At 35.9% G+C, this 18,054-nt stretch overlaps 1 protein-coding gene across 3 annotated transcripts in view; it reads right to left on the reverse strand.

The window, feature by feature from the left end:
- Nucleotides 1–18,054, reverse strand: part of Elys (AT hook containing transcription factor 1 homolog) — a 509,801-nt gene that overhangs the window by 214,757 nt on the left and 276,990 nt on the right. For all 3 annotated transcript variants that reach the window (XM_090402410.1, XM_090402411.1, XM_090402409.1), the window contains exon 20: nucleotides 16,651–16,844. In XM_090402410.1, the coding sequence (XP_090258536.1) occupies nucleotides 16,651–16,844 (194 nt within the window). The remainder of the gene's footprint in view (nucleotides 1–16,650; nucleotides 16,845–18,054) is intronic.

The raw sequence follows: 18,054 nt of genomic DNA on the forward strand, positions 1-18,054 counted from the left end.
GATCCATTCCTACGGACCAACATAAGGCGATTTTCGATGCAAGCCAAAATTACCATAGCCTAAGTTACTTACCTAACCTAAAACACCCTAAAGTCATACGTATATATCAAGAAACAGACCTAGGCCATCTTCCAGCCAAAGAACACGAAGCCTTTCCATCTTAATCATGAGCCTACTACATTTTTTTCGTAATTACAGTCGATTTCATGGGCGCCAATCCTTTCACGTGTTCAAGGATGCGAACTTTATCCTTGATAATAGCCCCGGCTGTGGTACGACTTAAGTTCCAAGCGCGGCCGATGTTTGTTGCCGTTTCTCCCTTTTTATAATGTCTAATTTCACTTCTAATGTAATGGCTTTCCTTTTCTTCGACACACTGCTATCGGAAGCATCTGCCTTATGTTTGGGATCCATATTGAAGGATAAAAAGTCACAAACACAAAAGTGAGAGAGCAGATGTAAACAAAGCACGCGGTACCCAAGCGATGCCACCTCTCCCAAACAAATGCTGCATAATGGCATATTCTTTCGCTGCGTTTACAAATAAGTTTGCCAGCAACGTTTGAATTTTATGTCGTAAGACAACTTGCAGGAGCATGGGACCTCATACACACCAGGTAACATCAAAGATGAGAGTTTGTCTTTAGGAGAAGGTAATAAGTTATAGATCTGGTTGATGAGCTTGTAGGCAGTGGCAAGATTGTATTTCTTCATAACTTTTGAAAGACGTTTGGAGATGCCTTTGACATAAGGTATGGGAATCATGGGCTTCTTCTTGTCTAGGTTGATGCATGGGGAAGTGACTGATGATTTTTTGAGTTGTTTTAAGATTGTATCCATTTAGTATGACTGTATTTTTGATTATTTCTAGTTCTTGGTTTAGAGATTCTTCAGAGGAGCAGAATCTATGTGCTCTGATAACTAATGATTTAATGATGCCAAATTTTTGAGATGAATGATGAGGGAAGAATTGTGAATGTAGCGACCTTAAAATGTAGGATTGCGATAGACAGACATGGCGATGGAACCATGTTCTTTTCTTTGAATGTGTAAATCCAGAAAGGAGATACTCTGTGGAGATTCTTTTTCTAGCGTAAAGTTGATGCAAGGGTGAAGAAGGTTTACTTTATCTAGAAACAGGTGTAATTCTTGTTCGGAATGATCCGAGACTGCAAAGACGTCATTGACATATCATAGTCAAATTTTTGGTTTGGGTTCAAATGTGAAAATTTTTTCTTCAAGGTATTCTAGAAACAGGTTTGCAAAGTTTGGCGATAAGGGAGACCCATTGCTGTTCCTTACTCTTGCTTGTAAATTTTTCCTTTCCAAGTGAAGTAACCGGACGTAATAACAAATTGAATAATTCAACAATATCATATGGAAATTTTTGAGTTAATAACTCTACTGTTTCCTTATGGGAATGTTAGTGAAGAGGAAGACAATGTCAAAGCTAATTAACATCTCAGTTTTTAACAGTTGAATGTCTTTTATTTTTGCGTGAAACTGGAATTTTTAACTGATGAGGCTGAGTGGCCTATGTGAGGATGGAGAAGGTTAGATAAGAATCTTGATATCTTGTAAGTCGGGCTGCTAATAGAATCTACAACAGGTCTGAATTATTTTTGTGAAGTTCAGGTAAGCCATATATTCTAGGAGGTCTAGTATATGGTATGATCTGAGTTTTTTAAAAAACTCAGGACATACCATTTGGCATTGTCTCCCTCTACACTAATCTCATGGTGCACCACGAGACGATGAGGATTTGGGATTTAGACGACCAAATTCTTTTTTTATTGGTTTAAATCACAATATTAAATGATGGGACAACAAGACAGAATTTCATGCGGGCTGGGGCATTGCCTGGTTAAACAAGGCCCCCCATTGTTTTCGCCAGGTAACCAGGGCAAACAGCAAAAAGTCAGCTACTGGAACAAATCCTAAAACACACCCCAATTCAACATCGCCAGAGTTCAAGATCGGTACTATCAACATAAGAAGCCTGAATGACAAAGAAATGAGCTAGCTGAGGAACTGGATAAGTATGAAATCGACATAATAGGTGTGACTAAAACAAAAAAGACAAAAACTGATGAGATCTTTCTGAGATAAATACAAAATGTTAGATTCAGGCAATGACAATCAAGAAAAATAAGGAGTAGCCACAGTATTCAACACTAAATACGAGGCTAAATCTTGGATGGCAGGCAATTTCAAGTAGAGTGATGTAGGCAAATATCAGAATGGGGAACTTGACAATGAGACTTATTTGTGCCTATGGCCTCACAAAAGGTTCTACTAAGGTAGGAGTGGAGGAATTTTTTGAGGCTTTAGAGCAGTGGTCTCCAAAGTGTGATACGTGTACCCCAGGGGATACGCGAGTCAATATGTGGGGGTACGTCAAAAAAAGTTTTATATTGATAGGAAAAAAATTAAGTAATTAATTAAAGATAAAGAATATTACTTTCTTTCATCAATTAAACATATATCTAATATAGACAGAGACGTTATAAAGATCCTGTAAACTTAAATTTGCGAGTAGCGCACACCGGGCGACTTTGCACACATAATCTTCCATGGCAAAGCTGTCATGCTTTTTAAAACTAGGGAGTAAATCTCTTACTTCTTATCATTGCCATTGTTTGTAGAGCATCCTAGTGTTGACAAGCCAACTAGAGAAGGAAAATTGCTTAGTTATCTTGCTATCTACAAATGACACCACAGTTGTATTAATTATTTTCTATTTTGACTATTAGTAGCAAGTTTAACGATTTTTTAGTATATATTGTTTCTGTGCAATTCCAATGCCTTTTTGTGCTTACTTTTATGTTTACACTAGAAATAGTGAATTAATATTATTAAAATTGCTTACATTTTTTTAAAAGTGTTTGATATTATCAATAGTAAATGAATTATATTTAAATTTTACAAATTAACCCTCACAAAATGGATAAATGGTTAAAAAAATTTCCTCCAAAGAAACTCTCTCAATCAATTGGGGGTACGCGCTATTTATTTTTTCTTTCTTGGGGGTATGCGATCAAAAAAGTCTGGAGACCACTGCTTTAAAGAAAGCAACTGACACAATGAAAAAGGAAAAGTTTGTCCTTGTTGGGGATCTAAATAGCAGAGTAAGAAATGATTGTCAGACATACAAAAATAGTTTAAGAAAATTTGGAGAAAAGAGCAAAGCTAATAATAACGGCAAATACCTGTTGGAATTCTGCTCATGATATGGATTGGTTATTACTAACACAATGTTCCAACATAAAAAATTCGCATAAATTCAAATGGAGAGAAGAGGTAAGGAATAAGAAAAGTCTCATTGACTATGTTATTGTTGATAGTGATGTTTTCTAACTGGCGCAGGACACTAGAGTGTACAGAGGATTTGAAATTGGAAGTGACTGCCATTTAGTCTTGAGCAGGATAAAATTGAATTTCATATTGAAAAGAAGAACATGTAAGAAATTTTTAATGCGAATAAAAGCTGAGCAGTGCTCAGATGTGAACTATAGACTAAAATACACAAACATTATTGAAGAAAAAATGAAAGTGAGAACAGGAACCAAAAATCAGTGGCAAGTGCTGAAGAAAACATTGATTGATTCAGCCAGAGAGGCATGTGGTGAGGTTACCTGCAAGAATAGAAAAATCAAAACTCCATGATGGACACAGGAAGTTAAAGAGGCAGTGAAGAAAAAAGAAGAAAGTAAATCAAAAGTTCCTGGTGAATAAGCCAGTTTGTGCTCTTATTTAGAATTTAGTTATATTTAGTTAGAATGCAGAGACAAATGTAAGAAAGCTAAACTCTGTGTAAAACAAAAGTTATGGGAAGACTTTGGTAAAAACATAGAAAATAAATATCAAGAAGGTGGCAAGATATTTTGGAGGTTGTTGAAGAAGCTCAGAAATGGAGGAAAGAGTACTGTATTAGAGATGATAAAGGTAAGTTACATGAAAACTGGAGAAAAAGATATCCCTGAAGTATTGAGTAATTACTTTGAAAAATTGCTAAATGAAACAATCAGTTACAGCACAGTGGTAAAAAACACTCAACAGGCATGCAATCAGGAGTAAACATCCATATTTGAAGTGGAAAAGGTCATCAAAAGCTTGAAACGTGGAAAGGCAGTGGAGTAGATGATATTCAACCAGAAATGCTCATGTATGGATGTAAACAAGTCTTACAGTGGCTGCACTGCATTAGTTCAGAAGGCTTGGACAGAGGGACGAATTCCAGATGATTGGAGTAGAGCTCTCATAGTACTCATATATAAAAGGGAAATAAAACTGAATGTGAGAATTACAGATGTATTTCTCTACTGAGTGTTCCTGGTAAGATTTATGCAAGTATACTGGAGAAACGGTTGAGAAGCATTGTGGAAGAGAAGCTTGGTGAAGAAAAAAGCTGGATTCAGATCAAATAGAGGCTGTCAGGATCAGATTTTCACTTCGACAAATAGTTGAGAAATCATGGGAAAATAACAAACATCTGTATTTAAGTTTTGTAGATCTGGAAAAAGCATATGACAAGTATGTAATCTTTTCATTCTGAAGTGCATTGCCATACATTTTTGCAATGCTAAATTGATAACCATATTTGTTTGCCCAAACTGATGATTTATTTAAATCATCTTGAAGGATATTTGCATCATTTATGTAAACTATTGCCCTACCTGATTTTTCATCATCAGCAAAAAAACTGAATATCCCCCTTCCTTAAATCTTTCACTATACCATTAATATACAAATTAAAAAGCCCTGAGGTACTCTACTAGTCAACCTCATTTGCCTTGATTCTACTCCAACTTACACCACCCCTGGTGTTTGTCTATCAGCCCACCCTCCATTCAGATCACCAGCCTAGCATCCATATCCCATTTGCTCCAACTTATGTAATAGTTTTCCATGTGGTGCAGCAGTATCATTGTGTAGCCATTTCATTTATCCAATTCCACTGTCATCTTATTATAAAATGTAAATAAATTATTACAGGCAGGACTTACCTTTTACAAAGCTATGCTGCCCCTATAGAGCATCATTCCTCCATCCATTCCTGAATTTTTACCTTTAAACAACTTTTCCAATACTTTATTCACCACTCCTGAGATACTGACTGGTCTATAATTTACTACTTCCATCTTGAAGCAACTTTTAAAATAAAATTTTTCATTTTTATTGCACAAAAAACAATCTGTTTAAACCAAACCCATCATATGCATCAATTACATCAAATATGCATATGACATGCAGTGGCAATTTGAACATGTGCTGGTATGCATTCTTTAAAGCATACTATAAATTCTATAAAAAGTTCAAAGTTTAATTCATGGTGGTAACTTTACTTCTTTATCATCATCATACTTTTTTAATGATTTAGGCCTAGCGTGGCCTCAGAATTAATCATTGAATCTCTTTAGAGGATGCCTGGTTTTCTTTATCCTAATCACATTCTTTATCATATACTCTCAAATTTTAACTTCAAACTTTATTTTATATTTTCAAATTTATCTTTAGGTAATAATGAAGTAGACTTAATGTTGTTTTGTACAGAGGCCTTTTAACACCCAATATCCAAGAGTAAATTTCTGTTATGAAATATGCTTCATATACTCTACCTAATTAAACTATATAATAAAAATTATTCAATTAAATGATTTAACAAAATCCTTACAATTATTCTAGAGAATATCTAGTTAAAGTGTAACTATAATTTCATGCTTTACCTAAGTATGGATTCTCATAGACAGGCTTACACGATGGTTATGCATTACTAAATCACTTAAGGAATTGAACAATGTAGATAAGAATATAAATTAAATTACACTTTAATAAATATTTCCGATATTTTGGCAACGTCACATTGTCATTTTCAAAAGGAACTTATAAAAAAAGGGCACATGCACGTAGGCAATACAACACAGTAACTGAGAATGAAGACATGAAGCTATTGTTCTCCTAAAATTCCTGATGGTGTCCTCTAGTGGGCTAAGCAGGTGTTCTTGGCCGTTGGGTTGAAGGTCTGCTGATGTAAGCTTCCCAAATTTGGGGCAGTCGCATACAACCAAATTTGTTGAGGTTTTGAGAGTTTCTTAGGGCTGAGGCTGATTCCATAAATAGTTTTTCAAATTTGTATTTGCTACGGTGTATTACTGTAGCTTTCTTCCACCGTATTCTGTGGCGTATATCCAGAGCATGGTCTGCAAGACCAGAAAGGCAGTACTTGCGAAAACGGATATAGTCCTTGTGTTCAGAATACAACACGTAGGCAATACAACACAGTAACTGAGAATGAAGACATGAAGCTATTGTTCTCCTAAAAGTCCTGATGGTGTCCTCTAGTGGTCTAAGCAGGTGTTCTTGGCCGTTGGGTTGAAGGTCTGCTGATGTAAGCTTCCCAAATTTGGGGCAGTCGCATACAACCAAATTTGTTGAGGTTTTGAGAGTTTCTTAGGGCTGAGGCTGATTCCATAAATAGTTCTTCGAATTTGTATTTGCTACGGTGTATTACTGTAGCTTTCTTCCACCGTATTCTGTGGCGTATATCCAGAGCATGGTCTGCAAGACCAGAAAGGCAGTACTTGCGAAAACGGATATAGTCCTTGTGTTCAGAAATTCTGATATTCACAGTCCTGCCTGTTTGGTCAAAGTAAGACAGTTTACAACTGCAAGGGACCTGGTACACACCAGGTAGGTCTAGGGAAAGTGGTTGGTCTTTGGTGGAGTGGATAAGGGATGCCAATTTTCTGTAAGGCCTGTAACAGGAGGTCAGGTCATGTTTTTTTTTAAGATTTTGGTAATTTTTTCCGAGGTGCCTCAGATGTAGGGAATGGTGATGGATTTAGAGTAATCCTTGTTGTGTGTGTGTGTGTGTGGGGGGGGGGGCTGTGGTTTGTAGGTTTTAATATTTTTTGGATTTTTTTTTGGGGGGGGGGGGGTAGCCATTGGCTGAGAAAGTGTTGAGGATGTGATTTAGTTCAGTGTTAAGAGCCAAATCGCCAACAGTGTAAGACTGGATGTAGCTTGTGTCCTCTCCAAAGCAAGAACATCAAAAACCAACATACCCAACAAGGAATATAAAGCTCTGCAGGAAATGAGAAAAAACAAAGAAATAGTAATCACCATAGCGGATAAGGGAAATGCAACTGTAGTACTAAACAAAAAGGACTACACAGGTAAGCTTAATGCTCTTCTATTAGATCAGGCTACTTACCTCCCTATCGAATACAATCCCACCAACTCACAAATTAGAAAACTTCACTGGCTCCTTAAGAAAGTCACTTCTTGGCCTGTAGAAGTTACCAACAGATTAAAGTCGTTTAACTCTATACCCCTCCCCGGTATTTACGGACTCCCAAAAATACATAAAGAAAATGTGCCATTAGGTCCCATAGTGGATGGCATTGATTCCCCTACATATAAATTAGCTAAACATTTGGCCAAAGAGCTCACACACTATTCTGGCAACACATCATCACACATAAAAAACTCAGCCCACTTCAAAGCCAGCATAGAAAAACTTACACTCCAACATACTGACATAATTGTCAGTTTTGACGTCTCCTCCTTATTCACAAATGTCCCACTCAAGGAAACTTTAGAGCTAATCCAAGCTAAATTTTCTCCTAATATCTCAGCCCTATTTCAGTTCACAATGAACTCAGGCTATTTTGTTTGGCAGGGAAAATTCTACAAACAAATAGAGGGGGGACAGCCATGGGTTCATCACTCTCCCCACCCTTGGCAAATTTCTTTATGGAGACCATTGAAGAAAAAGCCTTAGCCTCTGCCCCACAAAAACCAACCATATGGCTTCGCTACGTTGATGATGTGTTCACTATTTGGCCACATGGCTCTGAAACACTCCTCTCCTTAACACACTTAAACAACCAACACCCCAGAATCAAGTTCACCTTGGAAAAAGAGGAAAACAACAGCCTCGCTTTCCTAGACACACTAGTCGCCTGCCAGCCTGATGGAACCTTGGTTTTCTCAGTTTATAGAAAACCCACCCATACAGGCAGACACATTCACCAACAACCCCCCCCCCCCTTCACAACAATATGGATTGGTGAAAACACTATACAACAGGGCTAAACTAATCTGTTCTAACGACATGGCCCTAAACATTGAACTAAATCACATCCTCAACACTTTCTCAGCCAACCCCAACAACAAGGATTACTCTAAATCCATCACCATTCTCTACAACCGAGGCACCTTGGAAAAAATTACCAAAATCTTAAAAAAACATGACCTGACCTCCTGTTACAGGCCTTACAGAAAATTGGCATCCCTTATCCACTCCACCAAGTTGGTTGTTTAAGTGTGTTAAGGAGAGGAGTGTTTCAGAGCCATGTGGCCAAATAGTGAACACATCATCAACGTAGCGAAGCCAACCACTTCCCCCTAAACCTACCTGGTGTATACCAGGTCCCTTGCAGCTGTAAACTGTCTTGCTTTGGCCAAACAGGCAGGACAGCGAATATCAGAATTTCTGAACACAAGGACCACATCCGTTTTCACAAGTACAGCCATTGTGGTCTTGCAGACCATGCTCTGGATACACGCCACAGAATACAGTGGAAGAAAGTGACAGTAATATACCATAGCAAATACAAATTCGAAAGACTATTTATGGAATCAGCCTCAGCCCTAAGAAACTCTCCAAACCTCAACAAATTTGGTTGTATGCGACTGCCCCAAATTTGGGAGGCTTACATTAGCATACCTTCAGCTCAACGGCCAAGACTTAGCCCACTAGAGGGCACCATCAGGACTTTTAGGAGAACAATAGCTTCATCTCTTCATTCTCAGTTACTGCATTGTATTGCCTACGTGCACGTGCCCTTTTTTTGTAAGTTCCTTATGTGACGTTGCCGAAATATCGGAAACATTTATTAAAATGTAATTTAATTTATATTCTTATCTACGTTGTTCAATTCCTTAAGTGATTTAGTAAAACCTAAGTATGGAATTATACAATGTGTTTTTATTGTCTATACCCAACCTCAATAAAGATCAAAACCAGTCTGGATAGCGACCCTTCCAATAATGCATAGCATTATACATGTCCATAAGGATGTGTGTGTGTGTGTGTTGCATTATGGGATACCAAGGCAATTGATGTGAAGTCATTAGCCTCTATATACAAGTAGCCAAATCATGAAGTTACTTCACGTGCAAACTTTGTTTGCTTACACTTGGATAAAGGAATGAAACTAAGAATATAAATTCTTGGCATCTTTAATTTATGGTATAACCAAGTGAAAATATTTCATCATCTATCTCTAATCCAGAGTATTTTAGTAATAAGGTGTGACACCTTTTAGCTACTTGTATGTGGAAATATGACTTTTGCATTACTTCAACTATGATATCAATCATAGGTCTAGCTCCCATCGATGAGATCTTAATAAAGACCGAAACCAGTCTGGGTAGTGGCCCTTCCCATAACCTTCTTCTTTCACTACGCGTCATTCCCGCTTCCTATACAGGGTCCGCATGTTACTTAGATGTGACTTCCTGGTACCACTCCCAACCGGCCTGTCGCCTAGCCTGCCACTTGGGGGGGGGGGGGTAATATATTTTTTGCTGTAGTAGCGTATGTTCACAGGGCTGATTTGCCTGCTTGCGGGATGAAAAACGCCAGATAAACTGGTGGAAAAAACACTACTGCCTGTAACCAAGACCGGCTAACTTGGCTATGGCTGAGGAAGACCCTCAAATTCTTCACGTCTTCTATGGGAATCGAACCTGGGACACTCCTTCCCCAGTCATATGGTTGCAAAGCACAAAGCCATTAGGCTAACTGCGCGGACAGTGGCCCTTCCCATAATGCAGAGTATTATATATATCCTTAAGGATATGTGCTTTGCATTATGGAATACTAAGGCAAGTGATGTGAAGTCATTAGCCTCTATATACGAGTTGCCAGTCATGAAGTTACTTTACGTGCAAACTTTGTTTGCTTATACTTGGATAAAGGAGTAAACCAAGAATACAATTTCTTGGCATATATAATTTATGATAAAAGTCAACCAACAAACTACTATCCAACTGTTCTTTCTTCAGTTCTCTCAAAAATCATGGAGAAAATCATGAACAGCCAACTTTATCACCAACTAGAGGCACACCAATGATTAGTGACAGCAATATTGATTCTCCCACTCTCAATTATCATAGTTAATATATAAAATCTTCCATAATAACTGTTGTCTTATTTATGCCAATTTCATTAGAAACAGCTGGTAGCAAAAGGTAAAGAGAACTGGTTTGAATACTATTCAAACAGTATGGGAAATCAGCAACTGAAAAATATATAAAATATTATAGAATTGTAGGAAATTTATATAAAAGGAATGAAGAATTCTTATAAGATTTATGTTAATAAAAACATTGAAAATACATACAAAAAAAAAGTAAATAAATAAATAAAATTGAAACCTCATGCTTTCAGCCAGAAAGTTTACCCAGGATGAGCATTCCTGATGTTTGTCACTGTAGAACTAGTCCAGTAGATTTTAATTAGTGTTAGGAAAGATGGATTATAAAGATTTATTAACCTTTCAGATTTTTTTTTTAAATGTCAACATTTAGCAAGCTTCTTAGAAACACAAACAAGGTTAAACAGTCAGAATTGTAAATGTGGTTATTACTAGATTATTATTATTCAGGCCTCCATGGAATCAAGAGACTCATCGTGGGAGGACCTTCCTAGGAAACACAAAGTCTATCATACCACTCTTTGAACTCACTGGCTGTTCTTGCTCTCAACCACACTATTAGGCAATGCATTCCACAGTTCAACTATCCTCCATGCAAATAAACGACTCCTCACCCTCTTGTTCACCATGTCAGGACAGTTCATCAAGGAAAAATTGATCGCCGACAACTCATTGTGGGACAATTCATCGCGGATATATGTGAAAATTTTTTCCCCCCATATAAGAAATATTTTTAAAATATTTTTTTCAAAAAATTTAAGAAATAATGTATATTATTTCTGGGAAAACTCCCATGTTACTCCTCTTTATAAACTATTATAATTACAGCTATTTTGCTTGCTTCAGTTTAGGAGTACCCCTGTTTAGATGTCATTGGCTATTTACTCATGGATTCTTAGGGCATTATGAGTGTAGATGTACTAAAAAGTATATGTAGCCTAAGGAATAGAAAATTGCACATACCTTTTTCTGGGTGTTGTGGCTTTTCCTCAGTCTGCGATGTCGAAAACTGCAGAGTGTGTGTGTGGGGGGGGGGGGGGTAGGCAGTTTGGCAGTTCTAACTTATTCTACCAAATTGCCCCCCCCACACACACACTGCAGTTTTCGACATCGCAGACTGAGGAAAAGCCACAACACCCAGAAAAAGGTATGTGCAATTTTCTATTCCTTAGGCTACATATACTTTTTAGTACATCTACACTCATAATGCCCTAAGAATCCATGAGTAAATAGCCAATGACATCTAAACAGGGGTACTCCTAAACTGAAGCAAGCAAAATAGCTGTAATTATAATAGTTTAAGAAATAATTTATATATTATTTAATATTTCGATTATATTTAGCTTTTTTGAAAATTTTTATTCAGCATAAAGTTATTCATCACAGATATATGTGAAAAAAAAAGAAGAATTATTTCCCATATAAGAAATAGCCAGCCTGGGTGGCCGAGTGGACAACATATCTGCTCTCCAGATAAAAGGCCGAGGATTCGAATCCAGACATGGGCATGGATGTTGTGATTGTCTGTGAAAATACTAGTGGCGGGTGGTAGATAGCGTTGGTGTAGTTGCGATTAGTTGTAGTTGGCAGACTGAGTAGTGGAGACAGAGTTGTGGAATAGGTGTCCTCCCTCGATGAGTCTTTATTATTATTATGTGACACCCTGGAGGTGTCACATAATAATAATAATATCTCACATCTGGATCGATGTCTAAGTGCACAGAAATATAATGAACGGTTTGCAAAATAAATATTCTTAAATATGATGCCCTTTCTCCCTATACCTATTCCAGTTTTGTAAATATTAATATTCCATCAGCAGAACCTGTAGTATTTAAGTAATAAAAAATATTTACAACTTTTTAAGACGAAACAGAAATTAGGAAACTCGCCGATCAATAAAATATTACTTTCGTAGTATAAGAATTAAAATATTATGAAAATCAAATTAAAATCTAAACAAATAATACATAAATACATAAAAAAACTATATTTTGTGAAATTTATCTTGTACTACATTTACTTTTCATATATCAGTAACAATGCAATATCATTTCAATTTTCTAGAAAATAACCTTTCAGCGAATTTTTTCTGTGATGAATTTTCCTGCAATGAATTTTCCCAGTGATAAATTTTCCTCTGTAATGAACTGTCCGTGAACCTTGTTCACAACTTCCTTTCGTAACTTCCAGGGATACCCCCTTGTCATCACTCCCTGCTGTTCCACCAAGTGAAAGAACTCTTTTCACTTAGTGAAAGGAGTTCTTTCACTTTCCCCAGTGTCAACTCTGTAACTGCCTCTCAACAGTTTAAAAGTCTCGATCATATCACCTCTCCTCCTTATATCCACCAAACTCTGCAGTCCACATTCCTTCAGCCGATCCTCATAACATTGTACAGTCCTGAAACATCTTTGTTTTCTGCCTCGGTACCCTTTCCACAGTTAATTTATCCCCTTCAAATCCCAGGGACCAAATTTGAGAACAATAGTCTAAGTGTGGTCTGATCAGAGTCTTATACAACAGAATGATAACTCTTTTATCTCTGCAGGTCAGCATCCTTCTCAGTATTGCAGCAATCATCTGGGTTACCTTCACCACCTTTGCAATATGCTCTCTGAATTTCAGTTTTCTATCAATCGTCACCTGCCAGATCTTGTCTCCCCCTACTTCCTCCAGTATAGCTCCTCCAATTGAATATGCAGCCTCCCATTGATGTATCCCAAACTTCAAGACTTTATATTTTGCTGCATTAAACCGACACCCCCATTCATTTGCCCATCTGTCCAGTTTATTCAAATCCACTTGTAGGGCTGCCACATCTACACTATTACTAATAACCCTGCCCAGCTTCACATCATCTGAAAACAACTGAATATCCCCTTTGTAATCCATTGACAATGTCACTGATAAAGGCTAAACAATACAGGTCCCAGTACTGAGCCCTGTGGAACCCCCTTGTAACCTTCTGCCTCCTTGATATTGCCCCACCATACACAACTCTCTGATACCATCAGACAGCCAATCCTGAATCCAGTCGACTAACCAGACATCTAAACCCATGTGCTGCAACTTAAGTATCAGCTTATCATGTGGTACCCTATCAAATGCCTTTGCAAAATCCAAAAAAATGACAGTATATGCCTTTCCCTCATTAACTGCTCTTGTCACTTTATTATAAAAGACAATCATATCACTAAAGCCATTGAAACAAGACTCTCCAGACAGAAACCTAAGGCCTGTGATGAAAGAAAAACCATAGTGACTTTGATGCAGGACCTTTGGAAGGTGTCGTGACAAAGACCCTCTGTAAGTGTCCCATATTTTTATGTACATGCTTTTGTAATCTAAGAGATATGTCATAGATAGAGTGATAAGAAATAGAAATATCTATAAGAGAGTACTCTGATTTGTTGTTAGTTGGAATATAAATTGTAAGATAACTTGCCATAGCTAGCTAATCTCTTTATGAGTAAATTAGTATCCCTATCGCTTATTTAATGTATTTTGCTTTTTTTATGTAAATAAAATGTATTTTAATTATATGTCAATAGAATGCCACCTGATTGTTTATTTTACAATGCACTGTTCCTGAATAATGCGAACTTAAGAGCGGGACACCAAGTAAGATAGCCGAAGCGCACAGTTAAGTGCAAGTAGACCACGGCTATTTGTGTAAAGTTTTACTGAAGGAATTTGTGTTAGAGAAAAATCAACTGGCCGTATTACTGAGTTTTATGCCAATTAAAAGATACTGGTGGCGCAGTCTTATCAAATAAATTTTCCAATATCCATAAGCATAAAACTCGTAGTGCGAAAGGTAGATAAACTAAGTGTGCAATAGTAAGAAGGAATAGTGAGAATAAGAAAGGAATATATATAAATAAAAAAAATATAAATAGCAATAAATAGCACAAGTTTACACCTCCACTCTAAGAGGACATAAGTCCACTTAGAGTGGAGGTGTAAACTAATTGCAAATTAATCACTGATCTAAGGGTAAAGAAATTTCTATTATACTGCGCCACTCTATCCTTAGATAAGTCTATATGAATTAGTAGAATCAATTCAAAATTAGTTAGCAGTCTTTTCACTCATTCAGGCCGATGGTATTTATTTTCATTCCTTCTGGGATTCCCGCTAGATCCGAATTTTTGTGAACGGTGCAGTAAAAAGAAATTCAGGCAAACACAATATTTAAATTAACAAACAAAACATTTAATATATGGTTATATAACAATTACATAAATTCCACTTCTAAATATAACAAACCAGTCAAGTTAGCATATCAAGTCAAGTCATTCATATTAATCCAATCTTCCAAACTTTCACATACAAATTCACAGTTTCAGAATTACAAAGTTCCTATACCCAACTTATTACAATAGAAATTCTTAATTAATCAGTTTCCTTGTATCTCTCAACTACACTCTACGATTAACTCATAACAGGCACTAACCACGGCAGATATCATTTCAATGACTATATTTTCAACTCTCAGCCTCGATGGTATGCTACAGTTAATGTTAGAAACAGGCGCGACGGAACTAATACTTAAATCTTCATACACTGAAATAAACTAATATGACTGTCCTTACCAGAAATAATCTTCAGTACTTCCAATATTTTGTGAGCACACTTTCAAATTGTACTTATCACACTTGCGAGACACTAAATAACTAAAACATTACTAATCGCGCTTCAAAAACTCCAGATAACAACTATAAGGTACATTAATTATTCTTATTTTTCATTCATCAACTAGTTTAACTCCGTACAATTCCTTTTCATGGTAGTACAGAAATAAGTCGTAATTGTAGACTGACTGGATTTATTCAGTATTCTTCTTTGAATGTCCAGTTCTCTAATTATCCGATTACGGCAATAATTTCTTTTTATTACTACGGCTGGTTTTGCTTTCAGCCAACTATAAGATTCACTTATATAAAAAAATATCTACTCAACTCCTATCCTTAGGAATCTTTTAATTACTTCTACTTCTTTAGTTTACTTCCTTGCTACCTTATAGTTCCAAAGTTCCCTTCCGACTCCTCTTTACTACGTATATATTTTCTCTTCTTCTCCACAAACGCTCCCTTCACACGCGCTCGTTTATTTCCATGCGTCTCTATGACAACCGTAAACATTCTCGCGAATGTTACATTAGGCTATACAACTACATAGAGTTATTACATAACATTAAGTTTCATGAAAAGAATAAATAGAATATTTGCATTCCAATAAATGCGTAGTTAAATTACAAATATAAGTTCTTACAATATTGACAAAATAATAAATAAAACAGCTTAATAATATTTAATACAGAATCTATTTACCATTAAAACATTTCTTTGATTAAGCAATTAAATATTTGACATAATTAAGGTAGTTATATGATATCAATTACAATTTATGTTATTTACATCAAATAATATTTACAAATATAGTTCTTGTGACGGAAAGTCATGTTGGATTCTGAATAAAACAATATTTATTCTATTTTCTACATAATTAGAATCCAACAATGTACCCTGCTACTTTTATTACTGTTATTATATCATTTTCCATCAACCACGTCTCAGAGATCCCAATAATCTTTGGCCAGGCTGATGATATCAGTGCCACCAGTTCATCTCCTTTATTCCAGATACTCCTGGCATTAGTATAAAGCATAAAAATGTCACTGCTTCTATACCTATCATAATTCCCTCCAGACTCCACTGGACTCAGTGTAACTTGATGTTGTCCCCCTTTCCCCCAAGCACCCATTCCCACAAGAGACCACCCTTGCTACCATCCACTCTAGGAATTCTAGTTTCCCTGCATTGACACACCAACTGGTTCAGAAAACAGCAACCTCTCCAGATGCCTACATCCATCCTCATTCAAATGCAAGCGGTCTCTCACATATAGCTCCTTTCTGTCCTCAAATGCCCTCCAAGCATCCACATATTCCAATCCTCTCTTCTGACACATTCTGGCTATTATTAGACACATATTTTTATTTTATAATAAAAAAAAAAAAGATGCTAATACATTGTACCATGTATTTAATGCATTATGATTAATCAAAATGAAGTTTGCTACAACTTGTCATTTAAAAATATATCATTAAATGTCAGAACCAACTAAACCATATATGTAAGGAAAAAAGCATGTAAAACACATGTTGTTGGCAGAATAATGGGATCTAACTCAGATTATAAGATATGTTGAATTATCCACATTCATTAACTGAGTTTTGCTGTATAAGCAACACCCTAATTTTGGATGATAGTTTTTTGTAACTAAACTCATACTAAAATATATAAAAAAATATAACAATCACAATTGTTATAAAAGCAGGAAGATGCTGGGGCTAATTAAAACATATAGTGATGATAAAACTTATTACATTTATTTTACTTAAAAAATTCATACCTACCCATTTGCAATAAGAACAGATAAATGAAGTTTAATGTCCTCAGCAGTCTGGTGCAGAATATGAAAATGGCTACTATGCTTCAGAGCTTTTTGATATTCTCCTTGATAGACAAAAGATTTAAGAATACGAGTATGTTGCCAAGGAAGGATATCAGATGAGACAATTATAGGATTTAAGAGAACAGTGGCAGCTTCCTGAAAGGCATTTTGTTTGTTGAATTACAGCATAAAATTAATCAATTTAATTTTAAATTCAATTTTAATTTCTATATCTATGAAGGATCATTTATTTTCTATCCCACTACAATTCAATTAATTCAATAGACAATAGTACAACTGACTCATCACAGCAAACATCATTATTATCAACTACCAAAAAAAGTCCCAACCGACTATAACAAACTAATCCTGTTATCCTTGCAAGTCTGATATAGTAAGAGTCGACTGTCAGAATGTTAGTCTAATATTCTTTATACTATGTTCTAATGGGGAGTGAAACTGCAAGAAAGAAAACTTCGTGACTTTTCAAAATTTTTATTCTATTTATGAAAATATTACCAATACCAGAAATGTCTTACTGACATTTGAGAATCTCACGGAAAACTTATAGAAAGGTATAACAATTATAGCAAAAAAAGTTTGTTATAGCAAATATATACATATATATTTTAAAAAAAACCATTGTTTCCAAGGGACTTTGGCTGAGCTGAGCTTCTTAAGTTTATTATAGTGTTAGCTGATACCTACAGCTTTGAGGTTACCACTGCATTGATAGCGAAATTAGACTGTATTCAAGAAAAAAAAAAAAAATATTATCTGTACAAGACAGCAAGTATTATCCAAAGGACAGGCTAATAAACAGACATTTTTATCATTATGTATAACGTATACAATTCAAAAATTACCATATTTTTCGGACCATAAGACACACCTTTTTTTTTTACATAGAAAAATCGACTGAAAATTGGGGTGCGTCTTATGGTCCGAAGGTAACATTAAAATATGACACTGTACCGAAGCTCAATTACTGGCACAATATGTTAATAAAATTAGTAATTACGTCACCGAAGGTAGGTACCTAAGTTATCTCGCTGCATGTGGGTGAATCACTGATTTAGAGCATCAATAGTCATTAGTGTGTAAACATATGCACTTTTGTATGGTTCATTTGAATTATTTTTTATAAGTCGTTAAAATTTTTATCTTAAAATTAGAAAAAATGCGTGTAAAACAAAAAAGACTTTCATATAACGGGAGTTATAAATTAAATGTGATAAATTATGCAAAACAATATGTTAACAGAGCAGCAAAAAGACATTTTGGTCCACCACCAACAGAAAAAATGGTCTGTGAGTGGAGAAAACAAGAGGAACAATTAAAACTGCTTTAGTGTGTAAACATATGC

This window comes from Typopeltis vanoorti, chromosome 13 (genome assembly GCF_054136105.1).
Source record: "Typopeltis vanoorti isolate ZY-2024b chromosome 13, IOZ_Tvanoo_1.0, whole genome shotgun sequence".
NCBI classification, from domain to species: domain Eukaryota; kingdom Metazoa; phylum Arthropoda; class Arachnida; order Uropygi; family Thelyphonidae; genus Typopeltis; species Typopeltis vanoorti.